We start from the raw sequence: 20391 nt of genomic DNA on the forward strand, positions 1-20391 counted from the left end.
GAGTATGGCCAGAGAGCTGTGTTCCTGGCCTTGACACAGGTAAGCATTAACAGATTTGCTGTTGAAAACTGGGTATGTGAAAGGAGGTGGTGAATGAGACTTTGTGGGGTGGTTTCTTGGCTGGCGCAGGTGGGTAACCTGGAAAGCACGCAGATCAAAATCTCCACCGCTTGATTCTCATTTACAACCCAAACACTGAAAGATTTAACTGCAAACTCTGCTTCGCTTCAAGGGTGAGTCTGAAGCACCTGGCAGAACCAAAAATCTCAGGTAACTTTGTGAGGTCAGTGGTAGAACAGAAGAGCTAAATGGCTCAGAAGTAACACCACGAGCATCTGCCTTGAGGCCTGCTCGAGGCCGGAATCTGTCTCACCATTGCAAGAAGTATCTGACAGCAAAACTCCCTTATGGATTTTAGCACTGTTACTGTGCTGAAGTGGTCCTTGCAGGGAGGAAATGGCGTTTCTCTTGGCCAAGAATCCGCCCTCTCAGCCTTCTGCTCGGCTGCTCGAATGCCCAGTATTCCTTCGCACAAGGTGTCTAACACTCCTCACGATTAAAGACACAAGATTAACCACCCCACCACCTCCTTTTTTTCTTTGGACTCATTGGTAACTTGCAGTCAACTGGTAGGAACTGGGAAAGATTCCAGTATCCCACGGGCACCCACATTCCTTAGGCCCTGGGAGGTCCGGGGTGAGGACAGACCGTCGCAAAACCCCGAGCCTGTCCCGCAGCTCAGCGCGGGAGGGTGCCATCTCCCCCCCCCCAGCTCCATGGACCCCTCGAGAGCGCAGTGCCAGCAGCCGGCGTCGCTCCCCGGATCCGCAGGTGAGCATCTTGCAGCCAGAGGGGCCGGGAAGCCGGTCAGGGCGTTACAGCCGGACCGATTCGCGGGCACCCGCTCGGCGTGCCCTTGGAGACCCGGGATTCGCGCAGACCTGCGGAGCCCTGCCGCCCTCCCAGCCCTGCTCCGACAGCCAGCGTGCTGCGAAAGGCACCACGGCCACAGCTCTGCGGTTCCCGGCCCGCAGGCACCCGTGGGAACGGCCGTCATCTGCACACACTGGGGCTGGACAGCCCCAGGCACAGGGCAGTGTTTTGTTCATCGAGCCGAAGCCAGGCACGACCTGCCCCTCGATAGTCTGCAGAAACAGCTTTGCTTTCACTTGTTCTTTCTTGGAGCAGTTTGAGACCTCAGCTAACCTTCAAGGATCACAAGTTCACCATGTGGAAGCTATCCCATTTTCTGTTTGGTATCATTTGGCTCCAGATGCTTTCTGTGACTCCAGGGAAACCGTACCAGTCTAGAAAAGACAATATATACCAGATTATTCCCCCCCCAATGGAATGGAGTGCTGCAAATTACTGATGGCCAAGCCCATTCACTGGGGACATACTGCTTTCCCTGTCATACTTTTCCAGGTGCCCGCTGGACCCTGGCTGCAGTGACAGCTTAGGTGGATCGTCTTGCCATTCTGCCACCTATGCTTTTACCAAACATTTCCATGAGTCAGAACAGACCACAGGATACAAGAGCTGATTCAGAGCCGGGGGGCAGAATCACCCCTGCATGCAACCAGGGACCTGTCTTGGCAGCAGCCAAACAGCTGGGGTCTATGGTTCAGCTCGGGAGCGGGTTCCGAAGCCTGCCCGTGAAACACCGCTGAGCTCGGCCCACGGGCGGGACGCCCGCGCGGAGCCGTGCCTCCAGCCAGGGCCAGCCTGCACCAGAGGGCACACGCGCTTGGAGCTCAGGAGAGGCTGCTGGGCACGCAGCAATAAAAATGAGGAGTGGAACCCAGAGTGAAAATATCTTTCTTAAAACCTTGAGAGGCTGTCGTGTCCCGGGATCTCTGCTTGCGGGGGTCTGTGGTGTTCAGGGCGCCAGCCGCGTGCCTCGAGCGAAGCTCCTGCCCCGCCTGGTGGGCGCAGCTCCGAGCGTGCTCTCAGGTTCTCCAAGCAGTGAGCTACAGGGATGTAGGTTAGTTCAAGCTGAATTCAAGTCACGTATTCCTTAGCAAAGATTTCTGGGAATATATCATCGTGCCAAACTGTCCCTCTGCCAATTTCCAGGAACAGCCGAAGTAAAACCAGTCAGCAAATCCGGCAGGGTTACCAAAGCACAAATGCTTTCCACCGTAGCAGGAGTCACGCAGCTCTTCCTAGACAGCACATTCCTATCTTAAGGAAACTGTGCAAAAAGCAACCCAAAAGGACAGATTCCAAAATACTGTAGATTTTTCTAAGAAAAAAGCTATGCTTAGTCCAGAAAAGCAGCCCAGAGGAGATGATTTAACTCACTTTTATCAAATTGTCAGACATTCAAATAGGATTCGACTTTAAAGCTTTTGCCATTTCAGCAAGCTTTCTTACAAAAAGGTTACGCTCATTCTAAGATACAAAACTCCATCTACAGAGCATCTATCAAAGCACAATCATCTCGCAGATAAAAACACTGATCAATAGCACAGGCTCTAGCAGCTGATGTACTTAAATATAAAAACCCACATCATTTTAAAGACATTTGCTTGCCAACAGTTCATTAACCATACGCAGAAGGAACGGTACAAGTCTCCTTACATACTGTATAATCTCCATACAGTGTTGTTTCTTTTTTTAAAGGGCCAAGCTGTATGTACACAGAAACGGTGTTCTTCAGTCTTTTGCATACTGAAATTGCAGCCACGAACACTCATCCATCTTTAAAACAAATCAAGACGTAAGAAAAAGATTAATCTGAGGTAAGAACCATATAGGTTGCCTAACTAGCAGAAGACAGAATTCCACAGCAACCTACAGAAACTAACGTAACTGTTTGCCTTAAAATCTTCCAGTAAGTACTGTTCCACCGAGACCTCTCTCTGCACAGGAGCTCGTTACTGAGAAAACACAAGTGTCTGTGCCATTTGCAAGTTAGCTGCAGAAAGAACTACTAAAATACCAAGTGCTCTTGGAACTCAAATTCTGAGCTGATCTTTTGCTACTAAGAGGACATTGTTTTGACAGCAGTCCCTCGACACGCCCTTATTGAACATGAAGTGCAAAGCCGGCCTAGAAATAAAAGCAGCTTTGATGCTGAACAAATGAAACCGCCAAGGTGAGAAGAGAGGCAGGCAGGGATGAAGGTTAAACTCATTCTTTCAATCCAGTCTGTGCCACAGTCATGGAAATTAAATTGGAGAAACAAAATTCTATCAGAACCTGTGCACCATTTCTCTTAACGAAGCCAAGAACCACAATGCCTGCTTACGCTACCCGGGTGTTCCTGGAGACATGATCGCACTGAGGGTCGGTCTCTCTCCAGCAGCTGAAGCAAGGTCAGTGAAATCCTCGGGGTGTTTCAGCCCCAGCTGGAGTAACAGCTTTGCACAGATTGGCACTTGGTGTTGGCACAAAGCGCGCTGCTGAAAAATGAAACCACGGCATCACTGTGCAATTTGCAGGAGCTGATGACCACCACCCCTGCTGACGTCCTGCCTCTGGAGAACGTCAGCAGCGCACACCTGGATACTACGCACGACGTGCACGGTGGTCCTCAGCTGTGCAAGTGCTCTGGCTTCAGCCACGAGGCTGGCAGGGACAGCACAGACAGGCAGCTTTCACCCGCTATCGGGCCTGCTCGGCTGAGAGGGAGGATCGTACAGCCTGAGGCGATGCACTCCCACGACTGAAAGGTCTAAACCTTTGCCAGCTTAAAGCTAAGGGTAAAAGGAGATGCATCTTTCCGAGGCAGTACCTCTCAAAAGCTTGCTGATTTGCCCAACAGTGAGAAAATAAGCTCCGAAAACAGAACGTGCGAGAGGCCCAGTAAGAGCTGACATTTATTCAATGCTAACACCTACAGATTTACAGATACTGAACAGTAACTCTTCCCTCACCTAGAGAGAGAGAAAAGCAGACCCACAGCTCCACAAGGAACAGCCACTGCCCACCTCACTGCTTTTTCAGGCTGTATGGCAGACCTAGAGCCGATTTGACACCTGAAAACGGCGGGGAACTCCACACAGCAGAGCTCGTGCGCTTAAAGTAACGCGGTTTGCTTTTGTAAAAGATGTCCTCCAGCTTGGGGCTTGCGATCACCCCAAAGATTGCGTCGACGTTGGGAGGGTTGTAGTACTGGCGGATTACAGCTTGGTTAAGCTGATTCCCTGGAGAAACAAAAGATTAAATTTTCATTAATTTGTTTAATTGGAATTGCTGTGTAGGCCGTTTGTATGCCCTGTTTCCCTGCTCTCCTCATCTCTAATCACACTGAGATCGCAAATGGGAGAAATCCTGCAGTATTTGATGTTTTAAAGCACCCTGTTTAAGCCTAAAGCTTCAGCATAGATCACTTGGATGGCAAATATTGTGTGCACTGAATTCTGTCCAGGAACTAGAACAAATTTGCAAGAGGCGAGGCTTCTCACTTTTCTTCCTGCAGACACCATCAGCTTCCCCCCAACTTCTTAGCTCCCCTGAGGTAGGTAGAACATGAAATCACGGAACCGAGTATTTCAGAACCAGAACAGCTGCCAGTCTGGAACCTGGTCTGCGACATCTGGCATTACGTTGCTTTTGAAAGCCAAACCAGCGTCAAGCAGGCTCCAGGCCAAAGCACTAGTTCATAATTATTCCTTTCACATTGGCCAGATGACACTAGCCGCTGTGTTAAGGCAGTTTAAAAGAGTATTTGTTCCGCAACATTGTCACAAGAAGATCCCCAAGTGACAGAGGAGCCCTTGACTCGGCACTCCAGCCACACTGCTGGAGACTAGTACTTATAACTAGTGTACAAGCAGAAGGAACTAGCAGGTTCTTCCTACCAGTGGGAGCAAAGCCGCAGTAGGGTTTGTTGGGGGATCTCAGGACAGATATCGACCTGTTAACACTTACCAGTGGCCCAGGCAGGGATGGGCTTGCGAGGCTGGCTTTCGTCGTCAGTAGAGTCATCGCTGTTCAAATCCATTCCATAGTTGTTTGGATTTATCGTGGGGGGCTTTGGATCCTTCTGGACCTTTGGAGTCATCTGGTACGAACTGCAGGCAGGCGAGTTCTAGAAGACAAACACATCCCACAGGCGTTAGATGCAACAGCACTGCTACGCTTCCGAGGTGCAGCGAGACGCTTGTCGACTAGAACACCTCAATATTCCACCTCCTGATTGCTTAGATGGAGTTGCTGCTCAGCTCCAGCTTTGGGAACGTAACATGCTTTCAAGACTCTGCAACCAAACTTCTGGGCTTGTTTAATAATATTAAACTGAATACCACCTTGTAGACAATATGCACATCATTAACATTAACTCAGTTTTCACTGGTTTTGCATTTAAAGATTAAAAGATCTAGCTTTGGAGGGAGCTACAGATCGGTACATTCGCCTTCAGCGACGCCTACCTCCCCTCCAGGGTCTCCTCAGGCTCCACCGGCGGTGAGGCACAAGCACCACTGTTCCCCTGACTCTGCTGCCATCCCGTGGCTTTGACCTTAACGCTACTCCAGCACCGCCGCTGCCTGCGGGGCTCATCCAGCATTCGAAGAGCTTAGAAAGGCAACCTTAACAGCCACTGCCTTGTCCTGACAACTAGAAACCCCTGGCAAATACTTGCCACTTCCCTCCTGTCCACTCCCCAGAGGTCAATCAGATACTCAAGGCTACCAGGAGTCAACCTCAGGTAACCAGGTAAAGTGTTACAGAATCCCTTCATTAACTGAAAGGGAATAAAAAAAGCAGAGGGTAGAAGTGCCCATTGGAACAGCATGTCAGTGCTGGAATCAAAGTTCTCTGATGTCATCCCTTAAAGAAGTTTCACCAGAGAGAGCAGAATTACCTCTTTGTTTTCGAGGTGCTGTGTGTGGGCTATATCTGTAGCCTTTTGTTCCTCTGGCAGTTTCTTCTGTTCCTGCTCCTGCCTCTTCATCTCTGCCAGCCTCTGCTCCTCCTGCTGGCAAGCCGACACCACAAACGGATTAATCTTACGAACTAAGCTACGCTGCTGATCCAGGGATCCATTTTGTCGAGATTAAAAAAAATATATATATATATCTAAGCATCTCATTGCAAGTCTGTGTCACTTGTGATGCTAAGGAGCACTTTGAACACAGCGCAGACAGTAAACAAATGCAATGCAACAGGTTGAGCTCTCCTCACAAAGTGGCACAAACAAATTGACCTTCCATTTAAGAGCATTAGTTGCCCTCCTCTGATAATGCGATGACCTCATGCTTTGAAAAACTTGCCCCTGGCTTTATCTGTAGGGTGCAAACATCAGAAACCAGCTGCAGATGGAAAAGTCTGTGCTACAGATCCTAGGCTCTCTTTAGGCCAATAAACAGTATTTTTAGAGCCCAAGTCACCCCACTGTACAGTAACCACTCCAAACAGGTCAAAAGAACCTCACCCCATGAATACTTAGTTTTTCCTGCTGAATCCAAAGGAAACCCAGAGGCCGCTAACTCAAACAGCAGACATCTAAAATCAAGCGAAATAAAGCCCACCAAATCTTAACAGCAGGACAAGCTGTACAGAGGTTTCCCGCTAGCTGCCCGTCAACCCCACGAAGCTAGGCGACAGCGAGGGGCTTGCTGGGCACGCGGGGATCCCCACCAAGGAACCCAGCTCCCTGAAGTCAGCTGGACAGCCACTGTCACTGTGCTAACACCACAGCTCTGCTAAGAGCAGTGACAACGATTTCAGGCAAATGTTGGACAGTTTCCAACCAACTATTCCAACTTTCTGGTCTTTCTCACGAATCGTCTTGAAAGCGCAAGTTCTCCCAGATTTTCTATAAACTAAAAATCAACAGTCCAAACAGCAAAGGATTTGCTACCAATTCCCAGCAATAACTGTGTGCAAATCTTTCAGAAGGGACATTCCAAAAGCTACCTGAACACCACCTTTATCTCTGCTCCGGTGAAAATGCATGCTGCGAGTTATGCAAAAACCCGAGTCTTCAGCTGCACTTGCTTTATTCAAATAGCACGGACTGCCAAGGCATCAAAAGTTCCCTCTTCAACACCACATGCAGAAACACCTGCTTAGTTAATCTATGCTGGCACGACTGTTGCAGAAAATAACCTGACAAAGTCTACAGTCTGTACTTGTTGTTCTGCTGAAGGTGCCACAAATGTAAAATTCTGTAAAAATGTAAAATCTTCTGAAAAGCCTGGGATTAATCACTGTTTAATATCTAGAGAGGTACAGATACACCTGGGCACAGAACAGGAGAAAAGCTGAAAACCTCACTTCAGTTCCACCTGTGTGTTATCTCTCCTTTCTTCCTGCACTGTGGCCATCTAAAGAGAGCGAGTGTACCCTCTGTACCTCCCGAAAGGGACAGAGAACAGGCGCTGGGCAGAAGCGCCTTTGGCTGGCTCACGTTCACAAGTGCAACAGCTCACTCATCAGGGCTCCTGACGGCTTCACGGCCCAGCGGCTCCCGACCGTAACGGCTAGTGAAGTCAGATCCAAGTGGCTCTACCCATCTACGAGAAAGGAGTACTTACTTCCTTCTTCTCTGTCTCCTTGAGGAGCTGTTCTTTAGCAGCCAACGCTTCCTTCTGCAGGCGAGCAGCCTTCTCCTGCTGTTCACGAAGCCTGAGAACCAAAGCAACAGACCATTACTCTCAAAACAATACAGAAGATTTTACATTTTTACACATCCCATCCAGCGCCTGCTGCAAACCCCTATTTCCCACAGCTTTTCAGGGCGCTCCCTACCATACTTCCTACATTACTGAGCCCAGAATTTCTTCCTAGCAGGTCAGTACCCATGATGGTCCAGAGTTGCACTGATAGCACTAATTAGCTCTTCACTGCTCGAGCCTTTCGCTGGTGCCCTCTGTTCCTGCTTCTTTTCAAAGTCCCAGCATAGAATTTAGTACATAAATGGATATTGTCTTACTTTTCTGCCTGGATCCTCTCCTGTTCCTTCTTCCTCTCCATCTCTCTCTCTGCAGCCAGCTGTTTCTCTCTCTCCTGTTCCGCCTGTCGCTGCTCAGCAATCCTCCTGGCACGTTCCTGCTCCTCTTCCTTCCTCTTCTGCATTAGCTCTTTGTGCCGACGTTCCTCCTCCTCCTGTAAGCCCAACAAGGCAACTACTCACCTTACATGGTACAGGAACAGGCTCCAGAACAAAGGAGCATGACTTTATTTGACCCGAGTCTCTAGCACCTGTCACTAGGCAGCAGGGAAACAACTCTGGGCTAAAGTCCCGGTGCTCTCAAGGTAGGTGCACCATCTCTCCAGCTATTTCAGTGCTGGCTTTCCCCCGCCCACAAGCTATCCCAAAGGGCCTAATGGCCACCATGATCTGGGATAGGTTTAACCAACTTTAATACTTGCTGATTCATAAACTCGGGTCTTTGGTAAGAATCTGTCCAGAACTGCGGAAGAAATGTGGGTCACAACTACCACTAACAACTTACAGCATATTGCAAGAGGAAGCACAACACTGCAGAGAGCTTCAAGGACAAAGCCTCTCCGCTACACTAATCTTCACTCAGCTGGTTCGTGTGAGTACTCCCACTGGATTCCCTGCCTGCAAAGCCTGTGGCAGATCGCAGCCATTCTAATTGTATGCAGGACAATAGGATGGGCTCCAGCACAGACCTGTTGCAGTGCTTTTTGTTTTCGGACTTCTTCATCATGCCTGCGCCGGGCCTCTGCTTCTTCCATTTTCTTGGCAGCTGCTTTCTTTCTGATCTTCTCTTCTGCCAGCCTTTCCTCCCGCACCTAAGGCACACACAGAGCTAGCTGAATACCTGCGTCTCAGACGGGACAGCTCTCTGTGCAAATATCCTAGCAGCAAGTCTCAAAGATGTAGAGATCCCACCCTCTCATGGGACAAAAGCTTTCTTTTTGCCACAAGGAGCCGATGGGACCTGTGCTTTATTTTAAAAACGTAATATTTAGGGAAATTACCTTCTTTTACATCTCCACGGGAAGAGCTATCCTATTCTGGTAGTTACACATCTAATACCACAAAAGCCAACAGACTATATTCTCAGAACCATGAAATAAGAAAAGCAGATAGAGATAATTAAAGCAGACAAATGACTGCTGTGGTCACTTGTGCAAATTGTTCGAAAGTCTCAGGCACAAGAAGGGGTCTGGAGGAAGTACGTTTATTTTCACCTCTTCATCTGTTAGTCAGATGGGAGAACAGCTTCAGGTAGATAAAGCCTCAGGGCCATTCGGCTTGCTTTACCTACTTGAGGTTCTTCTCCTAACCTCACCAACAGAGCCTTAATAAAGCCCATTTAGATTCATAATTTTGTAAAATAAGAGTTTTAATCTGCAATTGGCTGTAACCAAGAGCAAGGCAGTCACTCCGAATCACCAAGTTTCTGCAAAGTTCTTTATTCAGCTGTTCCCCGGTTCATTCTCTAGATTTTGAGCAGCCTCAGTTCCTCTCTTTCTGGAATCCACAGTTGTGTGGCATCATCTACCTGAATAGGTCATTTATTCTCCCAGATAAGCTCTATAGGTATACGGGCCTTACCTTCTCCGTCTTCTCATCAAACAGAGCTATCTTCTGCTCTATGCGCCTCTTCCTCTCTTCCTCTATTTGCTCTGCCCGCTCCCGAGCTTGCAGCACTTTGCGCAGCCGCTCCTCACGCTTCCTGTAGGACACAGCCCAACTTTGTCACTGTAGTCCAGCTAGACGAGTTCCTTACTACTGATAGAGGGGATTGTAAGAAATGTGAAACTATAACAAAAAAGCCTTAATGTTTTCTAGTTTTTAGTAGTCTTTAGTACTGTAACTTGTATTCCTGCATGCATAGTGATCTAACGATGTAACTGTTACACCAATCCCTGTTTTCTCATTAAGGAATGTAGTGGAAGGACATGGGCACAAGCTCTCACTTGGTCGTTAGACAAAATAATGAAGTGAAACAAAAGTGGTCTTGGTTCTCAGCAAATAATTAGGATAATTGTGGGATAGAAGAGACTCCTCAATAACTCTACTCCAGGCAGCTCGGCCTCGGGAGGGCAAATGCGCCAAGCTCCAGAGATAAGGAGGCACCCAGAGAGCAACCAGACCAGAGCCAAACACCCTGGAGGACAGGATGGACGTGAACCTGGAACTGAGTCTGTGCAGAAACAAAGGTCAGTCAGTGAACAGCGTGATGAAGAGGATGTGCCTTCATCCTGGGACCCCCGAAGACCACCCAAAGATGCTGAGAGACACACGTGAATGCTATTTACATATGCTAATGAGTTCTTAGAAATAGAATGAATATTTACATATGTGATTGTATTTAACCTGAAGCAACAGGGTGTCTGGGGCGCATGTTTGGAGGAGAAATCCCCTGTGTGCCCAGCGCCGCAAGAAAGAATCCCTGCTGAACAGCGTACGTTGTGCTGTGAGGTTTTTCCCACCGGCTCTTCGAATCACTACTCAAATACAAGGCCAACAGACACAGGTCTTGGGCCTTGAAATTCAAGGAACCAAATACACCGTTCATTTAAACCTTAGCAATATTTTTAAGCTCCACCTGAAACAGAGGACTTCAGCTGAAAAGTTGAAGAAGCAGTCAGCTAGGACAGTTAACTTTTTATAAGCATTCTAGATAGACGCTATGAGAACAAATACTGTCTTTGTGGTGTGAGAGCAAGCTGACAAGAATTTCTGCTCCATATACGGACTCTGCAAGATAAAAGACCTGGATATAGGGACCTACAGGTGCAGAGAGAGGAGTTCCAGACAAGGCAGAAATCGTATACTCACAGCTTCGCCTCTTCTAGTCGCCGCTTCTTTTCTTCCTCCAGTTTCTGTTTTCTCAGCTGCTCAGCTGCTTGCTTTTTCCTCAGAGTCTCTAGCTTCTGTCTCTCCTTTTCCTGAAGTGGATTGAGATGTGATTATACCCACCTGCCAGGGCTTCTTTCTACCTTAACTTCCTCAGGTCAAGTAAGGCCCCAGAGATAACACCAAGGAACTGCAGTCAGAACCAAGGGATGGCAACAACCCTGAAACAGAGCTCAGGTAGCCTGCGATGAGGCCATGGATGTTTGGGAACAGACATGATGGAAAACAAGGCAGTGGCGTTAATCTTAGAGAGCAAGAGAAGAAGCTAGGAAGCTGAAACAGAAGCATCAGCTCCTGAAGTCCAGTCAGCTCCTGCAGAGATTGCAGACAGACAGCACTGTGATTTATGTTGGTGAAAAGAACCCAAAAGCAGCGCTAACGCTTGGCAATGATACCCAGTTCCTGCAGCGAGCGCAGGGGACAGATGGTGTTCTAGGAAACACCTTGCTTACTTCAGCTCAGAGCTCCCACTGGCACCTTTGCTTCCCACAAAGCTTTATCTCATGGTAAACCACCACCATCGAGACAGAGTGCTTACGGCTTGCTTCAAGCACACAGCCAGCCTCATACGTCATCTAGGCAGAAACGCAGGGCATTTTTCTAAACAGTCCAGCTAACTCAGCCTAACTATGGTGTCAAGTAGAAGAGGAAGATCCAGCCATCGCTACAGTCATGGCAAACAGATTAAGATAACCTAATTCAATGCCAGATTTGATGCTGCAGACGCCTATTTATGACAGGCCTGGTGTTAGTACAAACCCTTTGATAAGCACAGTGAAATAGTCAAGTGATTACCTTATGCTGGGCTCCATGTTGTAAATGATTGCTGCCCTTGGTATCCAAGCTGGCTAATTTAAAACTAACAATAATATCTTATTGCTTCTGGGCTCCATGTTGTAAATGATTGCTGCCCTTAGTATCCAAGCTGGCTAATTTAAAACTAACAATAATATCTTATTGCTTTGGTGCTATTTAATTATGTTTAGCCCCCACATGAAAAAGTCCTGAGGGGAAGTTGCCTGCACGGGAATGAGACCTAAAACATAAAATTCAATGAACTGACAGCACCACAGGGTGCACCAGCCAGCAGACTCTTTTCTCATCACATTAGCTCCTTTGCCAATACAGACACTAACGTCAGCAGAACACCAGTGAGACTGAAGCTTCCATCTTTCACTACTTTCTAACGATAGACTGGAGTACAGCAAGGCTCCGAGCAGTACAACCACAACAGCTTTAAGCAATACAAGGAAGTTCTGACATTAGGTTGCCAGATGTCAGCTAGATGCAGGAAAACCAGTTTCTGCAGTATGCCCTCCTCCCTCTCCCCAGCTCTCCTGCAAGTGAAAACAAGCCCTAGAACTATCTTATTTTGCAGGCCAGTTGTTGGGTACCAGAAGCATGAACAATCTACACTTGGCATGCCAGCTTCTAGCAAGTCCCTCGGTGCATCCATGAAGCTACACCCTTGTACTTGCCTGACACAGCCAGAGCGCTACCCTGGCACAGGAACTACAGCACACTGTTCAGCTTTTCCCTGAACGCTGCCATCCCTTCGGAGTTAAATACCAAATCCAAAAATGCAGGTCAGGCAAGAGCGAGGGCTGCCCATCAGTGACGCAGGTAGTATTCCTACTGCAAGTATAATCAAATGATCATGATTTACGACCATACTGTCCTGTGTAAGCAGAACACAGGGAAAACCAGCTCCCTTTGGAAATGTAGAACTAGATCTTTCCAAATCCCATCCACCCAAACTACTCCTCTGTTTGGGGTACAGTAGCTTCCTGTGGTGCTGTAAACTTCACGGTGGTATTGCAGAGGTGGAGGCATCTGCCTGCAAACAGCAAAACGCGTGGTGTTTGTCTTTGCTGGTTGCAGCTACACTGATATGGACACCTATTAGCTTTGGACACTGGCATGCTTGTCTCACTGACCCAGCAGCCTCCTATTCAGGACAGTCTCATGATTCCTGCTGCTTGAGAGGTCTGAAAACCTTAGAAGCCTGGATTTAAGGGGCATTTTCTCAGATCACACTCATTAGAAAAGCCCTAGAAAGAAGACTTTGGATGTGCAGACTTCAGTTATATATACACCTCAACTGCAGTATTCAAAATCCCCTTGATTTTAATTTCCCAGTTTTCCTTCCCAACTATTACTTGCTAATGCCTCAGGAGAATGCTACAGTAACAAAGCTTACAGTCCAAATTAGAACTCTTCAGGAAGCTGACTAATCCCAATTGCATTTAGTTTACGTAAGTGTAAACAGATAGCTTAAAGTGACTTCTTAGTTTAATATGGGTTGAAAAGTCTCTTTCACATCTGTGCTTTAACTTAAGCTAGTATGTGATGGTCTGATGAGTGTCTTACAACAGTCTCGTCTTACCTTGGGATCAGATTGGAGAGGAGTGTTGTACCTGATAAAAGACTTTATTACTCCATTTCTCCCCACAGAGCACGGCGTCATGAGGAGCTGGTTCTTCTGCACAGTGTGCAAAAATGTTTTGAAAGGACGTACAACCTACGAGAGGAATGCCAAAAACATCCTCATGAGCATGAGTACGAAACAGGTCTTGATGAAGTACAGCAGGGTTACAAGAATCTTACTTTGCTGGCTGGAAAGGTAGGGGACGGGGTCTTTCTTCTCGGAGGAGAAAGCCCTCCGTCTTCTGCTTGCTGACTGTCGTAGCGTTCATCCACAGCTCTTTTGTAACTTGGCTTTCTCCTGTGAGAAAAACATAGTCCATCGTACAAGGCAAATCTTGCTGATTGTCTCAAAGTCGGGTTTCAAAAAAGGTCATAAAACTATCCAAGCTTAAAAGATATTCCATAGTGTATACACAAGTAGATGTCCAATACAGAATTTCCAATGTGATGGAAGATACAAATTAAATCCTCTTTTCATAAAGGCAGAGAAAACTTCTTGCAGAATTTCATAGTCACAAAACACTGAAGCCATTTAACAATGTTTCAGTGTTGAACCTGCTTTGAACTGGATTACAGATCTCCAGAGGCACCTTCCAACTGCAGTGATTCTACGAACATACCTGGCACTCTGGGGTGGTTCCTGGGTCTCTCCGTTCTTATTTAAGTTGCTTTCTGAAAGAAAAATCAGTTACAAAGTTTGTTCTAGCAGAAAAAAAAAATCCCTTCCAACACAGCTTTGAAAGCAGACAACAGATTTAGCAGCTCACTAAGTAGCAAAAAACCTGCCATGAATTATGCACAGCAGGACCTTGCTTGCTTTCAGCAAGCAACCGCACAGCGCCATTCAAACCTAGAAATACAAAATAAAACAAAGCTGGTTAAAGCAATTGTGGTATGTAGTTTGCCCTAATGCAAGGCTCTTCTGTTCTGCACAGACACAGAGCAACTGCTTCCTTCAGAAACGGGGTTCAGCTAGGCCTCCCACAACCTGGAGAACGTGCAACCCTCCATCTTCATTTCCACCTGCTTCCCAGGGTGAAAATAACTCCAGCACAGAGTTTCCTAACTGCTAATCTCTTGAAACAAATCCTTGCTTGTCAAAGATTAGATTAGTCTTTCCAACCAGGCTCTCAAACTAACTAGCCAGCCTTTCAAACTTCCCAGTCAGCCTCCCAAAGAAGCAGTGACTTCTTAAAATTCTGCCACACAAGTCCTCTGGAAGTTACCGTTGTTGCTCGGCTCCTGCGGCTGTTCGTTCCTGCTGACGGTTCGAGAACGAAGTGACATTCGTGGACTTCGGGGATTCTGTGGGAAAATCAAATGGGTTTCAGCACAATTCTGAGACAGAAACAGCCAGTTCCTGTTTCAAATCATGATGCCATTCTGACGAGGACACTGTCTGCAACATTACCAGAGAATGCAAGACCCCACGCAGAGTATAAAGTATTGGTGCCAGTACCAGAGTGAGCTCCTAACCTCCAGCTGTGAAAAACACCTCAGGACACCATCTTGGTAAATTCCTGGATGTCGTGTCATCACTAGAAGCACTGGCATTAACAGAACACCAGTCTCTGCAATGAGGGATTGACTGCTTAAACTGAACAAACTCATAAACTATTAAGGACAAAAGCATTTCCAATTGGAAATCTGTTGATGCTTGCTGGACTTCTGGCAAAGAGTCAGGCAGCACTCATTTTACTTAGCAGTGATGAGTGGACAAAGAGGGAGACAGCAAAGACAAACAGCTCATTTCCTCGATTTATCTGTTTCTGTTATGAATGTGATATGCATTGCTATTTGCCGCTTTTGCACTTACACCAGTACGAAATTCTGTTGTGATAATGGCTTTATATGCCTGTGAGAGAGCAGGCAATGGCTTTTGAAACCTGCACTCTGCTAGCAATACAAGCAGTAACTCCACTCCCCAAACCCATGCTGGCCAGCGTGCAGGCTGGCAGGCACAAAAGAGCTGGGAAGAAAAGAAAAAGTACGGAAACTTTATCCTCCCCAAATGCTTCTCTAGTCTTAATCTAAGGCTAGATGTAGGAAGCATCTCGTAGCCTGACAGAAGGACACAGATCCTACTAATTCGAGATCAGGCCCGAGAAAACCTGACCTTTAACGAACAGCATGCGTAGAGGTACTGTCTTTATATGTTCCTATAGACAGAGGCACTCTCTGGTTTGACAAGGCAGCGGAGTCACTGCACTGTCACGCTGCTCACAGCTCCCAAAGGTAGTCCCTGGCAGAAACTAAACCACCTTTGGTTCGCCAAGAAAGCTGCTGATACATAGATCGATAGATAAAGTCACCTGGCGACATAGGCTAACAACGGGACAGGCTACAGGGTCCCACTCCCAACAGCAGTGGTATAGAAATAAAAGATGAGGATCAAGGACAGATCAAACACACTATGGGGACTAAACTGTATTTATAAACACATCAGGCTACAGAAAAAGCACAGATCTGCAAAGCAGTCTGTCCATTACTCTCTGCTCCTCATTTTCCCTTTAAGCTTTTCTACAATTGTAACTCAGGCAAGTTAAAAACCCAGAGGCACCAGAATAACTGATGTTATTTGAACTTTTGTAGATCTGCTGACAAGCACAGCCATAAAAGCATGTATAAACCTGTCCTTGTTTGCAGAAGCGCTTAAGGCCACAGAGCTCCACTCCATTAATTCAGTCTTTGCTTACTGAAAATCATTCTGGACAAAACACTGACATAATCGTGGGATTTCTTCCTCGGGAGGGCAGTGAGAATGGTGGAGGGATATGTTTTAACCTGAGTGATATTTACAAATTTCTGTGGTTGTCTTAAGACAAACTGACAAGCTTTGAATAATCTGCTGGACTAACAAAAAGGTCAAAAGAAGCTTTAAAAATACAGAAAAAATAACAGTGTACAAACTCTGGCTAACTGAAAAAAAGAAAACACAAAAAAACCCACACTTCCCCGAATTATAAGGTGGTTATTTATCTGGATAGATTCAGGATTGAATTTTCATACAACTGATCTCTAGCAAGAGGCTAAGAAGCAAGAGCCAGAAAGCAGGACTCGACTCAATGCCAGCGATACCAGGGTCGGTATCCAGCACCGGTGTGCACAAACCCATCATTTACGTTTAAATCTATTTATGCAAAATGACAGAGACAATGCTCTTTTCTAGTCTAAGCTAGCCTTAGCCTTGAAAGCATCTGCGATTGTAACACCATACTGACAGAATACCTCTACCTGCATCCAAAATAAGCCCTGGGTCACATGTGCTCAGTTTCCACATAGAACTTCACTGGTTTTTGTTTTGCTGGTTTAGGAACATTGTGATTAAACCAGACTTGACCTCCTCAGACTTGCTCTAGTCTGTGTCGGCACCAGGGAGGCTACGGGCAGGCTCATGCAGGTGCGCGAGCCGAGTGCTCCACGCCGTCTGCGGTCAAGTGCCACGCAGCAGGTCGACTGAGCCGGCAATCCGGGGCCAGCGCTCCCCGATTCCCCAGCAACAAACGAGGGGTGTATTCAACACGTTTTGCTCACATGTCCATACAAACGGAAACGCTTTTAATCTCTGCTCAAACCTTACCAACTTGGTGGGGGTACAAGGTCCAGGAGGAGGCCTAGAAAAAAGATAAAGAAAAAAGACAGCCGTTTTTAGTAACACCAAGGAAACTGGGAAGCCACTTGTTGTCTGCAAGCGGTGCATTTTCCACCAGCAATGTCACCATAAAAAAAGGCCTCCAAGCAGGATATTAAGGATAAAGAAATATCTTAAAGCAGTCTCACCCAGTTTTGACAACTGTTTCTTCATCCTCTGGCACCTCTCCAGAGCTGGAGACTGCAGGAAAAGAAAAAAAATGCCAGAGCTATAATGTACAGGCGCGGGCCAAGACTCTTTGTAGGAGCGAGGATCACTCCAGACTGCTGCGGAGGCTTCTGCGCTGCCTCCGGGGTTATCGCCTGCCGCTACAAGCGCGGGCAGCCGAAGACACCGAAGCAGCACCACAGAAAATGCTGCCTGCAATTTTAATGCAAGAAAACAGACGTTTTCAATTATAGATGAGTTTAAAGTGTTGTTCAATGAGCTTACATTTAGAGTGACTAGGTTTGGGCTCAGACCCATTTTGCAGGGCTGCATCCAGATACCAGCAGCAGTTAAAACCCACATTATTTACAACCCGAGTGCCGCTTCCTGCTAAGCATCCCATCTGGCTCAGCGGTAGCAAGCTTTTAAGTACCAGCACAGCCGGAAACTGCTGTTAATAATTGAGAAGGTGATGCAGCTTCAGCCCGGGTGGGCTATACAAGGGCAGACCTTGCACAGTCGGAGCACGCAGCCTGCTCCCATCCTTCCCCTGCAGGTGTTACCGAAGGAGCACGAACACACGTGCTGCACACACGTCCAGCGCAAGGTCTGACGTGCCGGCGACAAGGCAGACGCACTCTGCGGTCGATTAGCGTGCTTTGGGCTTTCGGGTGCTAACCCGCTTCACTGGAGCTCTCCAAAACGTCTCGGCTCCTCTGCTTACACCCCGAAATTTTGACTAGGCAGAAGAACAGTCGTGTCATGTAGCACAGAGGGAAGAAATCAAGCCTTCCTTAAACCTCCCAGGTAGTCCAGATCTGGACAACACGGGCTGATTGTTTAAACTGGGTAGATAAAGCTACTTCAGTGCCTCTTAAAAGTTACAGATGAGATGACTTCCCTACAGTTTCATTTTTTACTGAGGGAGCCCCGAGCACTTAGAAACTTGGACAGCACTCCACACTGCCCTGTTACCAGCACAGGAAATCTGGTACCGGGACGGCAAGGCTCTGGCTTGGCAAAAACATTCAGCTACAACAGTTAAATTGATATGGAAAAAAATACTACAGTGCTTGTCCAAGATATCCTTCTACAGCAAAAATAGGATAACTCCCCAAGAACAGTCAGTTTTATACAGCACAAATGCCACCAAGCCAGAACACTGCAAGGTAACACGTTACAGTGACATTATTTCAGCTGTATGAGTTCTCCCTTCAAACAAAACGTTCGTTGTGCAAAACAGCCAATCCCTCCTCAGCATCAAACTGTGTAGGAGAGGTTCTCTTGCATCACCTGCATTTCAGGAGCCAGTTACGAGTCCACCATTTACTTACATGAGGGCTGTTCTCCCAGATGCTTTACAAGGCTGAAATCACAGGCCACAAACTAGCATAGTTCCCTGGGTCTCTCTACTCTCACAGGCCTCTAGAAAGCCAGTTAGAACATCCATGCTTAATTGCAGCTTGTCTAGCCTAGGAAGATCAGCTGCCGCACCCACACTGAAGATCTAGCCCCGTAACATTGCCTTCCTTCAGCAGCAGATCAACAAAAAGAGCAGAAAATGTGCAAATCAAACTCATCTGGCGACGTTCAGACTTACCATCCACGCAAGCGGAGGACACAGATGACTTTCGAGCCGCCTTCCTCTTGACCATTGTCCTGGTGATAGATTTCCGGATCATGCTTTCCCTCTTGCTGGCCAGTGAGTATTTCTCTGCCAAGGAGGTTCTGCGAGTCATGGAAGCTTTACCCATCAGACTTCTGCGCACTGAGCGGCGGCTCAGCCTAGAGCCTGTCGGAGTCTCCGGGCTATCCCTTACACGCTGGGAAGGCTGCTTAGCAGAGCCCTCCTGTACCTGAGCAGAGCCATCTACCTCCTCCAGCCAAGGCTCGTCACTTAAAATGACTGTAGTATTAGCTGCCTTTGCTGTCTTCAGCTCAGACGCAGCCTCGCTTTCTGCTGCACCGTCTGCCTCGGGGGTCTGAGGGAACACCAGCTCACGGGCTGCAGGCGGCACTTCGTCGACCCTGCTTTCCTTGGGAGAGACATCACCTGAGCTCAAGATGACGGTTGTGGAGAGCTTCTCTGCTGGTTCAGATGCGCTGTTCTGGAGGTGCAGCTCAGCGCTAACGCGATCACTGACACCGATTTCTACTAAGGGAATCTTCCCTGCTGCTGGCGGGACAGGAAGGGGCTCGGGAAGGGCCTCTGAGGCTTTAGCAGATGTTGCGGCCTGGGGTCTTGTCACACATTGAGGTGGGGAGACTTGTTTGGCCTCAGCCCTCACTACTTCCAAGTTTTCTTTATTTCGGAGTCGTTGAGAACATCGCACGGAGGACACCAGTTTGAGACTGCTGCTCCTCCTTCGAGACAACCTAACAACAGAAACAGCGCCTTAGACTGGGACTGGGTTCAGGAATAGACCAGAACTCCTATCAGAACAGTTCGCTGTCAGACCCCTGACTGAAATCACAGCAAGGAGAAATAGCGTGCCTCTGTCCTTCTTTGTCAGGCCCCTGCACGCCAGCTCCCTGCGGCTCTGCCACCCTGCGCTGGAGACAGCTCGACGCTCTTCCACGCGCGGGCGGGAAGGCGCAGAGGAACCGGGTGAGAACATCCGGGACAAGCCCCTCTGAGGGCCCGGCAGACAGAGCCGCGGGAGGCGGCCGAGGCAGAAAGCTAAGGCGCGCGATCGCTTCGGGGCGGAAGAGCGAGGAGAAAGGCAGGCTGCGCGGGGGAACCCCGCACGCTGCGGCCCCGGGGCTGGGAGCGCCGCGTCCAGCCGGGCCTGCAACACCGGGAGGGGCTGGCTGCGGGGAGCCGGCGGGGTCCTCCCGCCTCCCTCCCTCCGCGCTCCTCCGGCCCCGCGGCCGGGAGGCCCCGCGGCCCTACCTCTTCCTGCCCGGCTCCCGGCTCTCCTCCTGCAGCCCGGAGAGGCGCTTCCACCGCTGCCGCTTCTTCTGCGACGGCGTCTTGGGCATCAGCTCCGGCTCGTCGTTGTATTGGCTGCGGGGGGAAGGGGAGAGGCGGCGGGGGGGGGGGGGGGGTGTCAGTGCGGGGGGGGCGGCGGGAGCGGCCCGGTGCGGGCCGGGGGCGGGGGTGTCGGTACCTGCAGAACATCCGGGCCGCCTCCTCGCGGATCTCCCGCAGCCACACCAGGTCGGTGTCGTCCACCTCCCGCAGGAACTCCGCCAGCCGCTGCCTGCACGCGGCCGGCAGCTGCGCCGGGCCCCCCGCCGCCGCCATCGCCGCCGCCATCGCCTCAGCCGCCCCGGCCCCAACCGCCGCGCGCGCGCGCCCCGGGCCCGGCCCAGCCGCCCGCCTGGAATTCAAACCTAGCGCCCGCCTTCCGCCCCGCCGACGTCACCTCCG

General features: G+C 48.8%; 1 protein-coding gene across 1 annotated transcript; it reads right to left on the reverse strand.

The window, feature by feature from the left end:
* Window positions 1–3760: 3760 nt before the first annotated feature.
* Window positions 3761–20265, reverse strand: INCENP (inner centromere protein). Its single transcript, XM_075425920.1, has 17 exons — window positions 20129–20265; window positions 19912–20025; window positions 18619–19394; window positions 17000–17051; window positions 16800–16833; window positions 14446–14524; window positions 13840–13891; window positions 13400–13517; window positions 13179–13313; window positions 10715–10824; window positions 9485–9605; window positions 8593–8715; window positions 7886–8058; window positions 7488–7578; window positions 5813–5926; window positions 4879–5038; window positions 3761–4151 (listed from the first exon to the last, which is right to left on the reverse strand). The coding sequence occupies exons 1-17, from the start codon at window positions 20263–20265 to the stop codon at window positions 3937–3939; spliced, it is 2604 nt and encodes an 867-aa protein (XP_075282035.1). The 3' UTR covers window positions 3761–3936.
* Window positions 20266–20391: the final 126 nt, after the last annotated feature.

This window comes from Opisthocomus hoazin, chromosome 7 (assembly GCF_030867145.1).
Source record: "Opisthocomus hoazin isolate bOpiHoa1 chromosome 7, bOpiHoa1.hap1, whole genome shotgun sequence".
In the NCBI taxonomy this organism is placed as follows: domain Eukaryota; kingdom Metazoa; phylum Chordata; class Aves; order Opisthocomiformes; family Opisthocomidae; genus Opisthocomus; species Opisthocomus hoazin.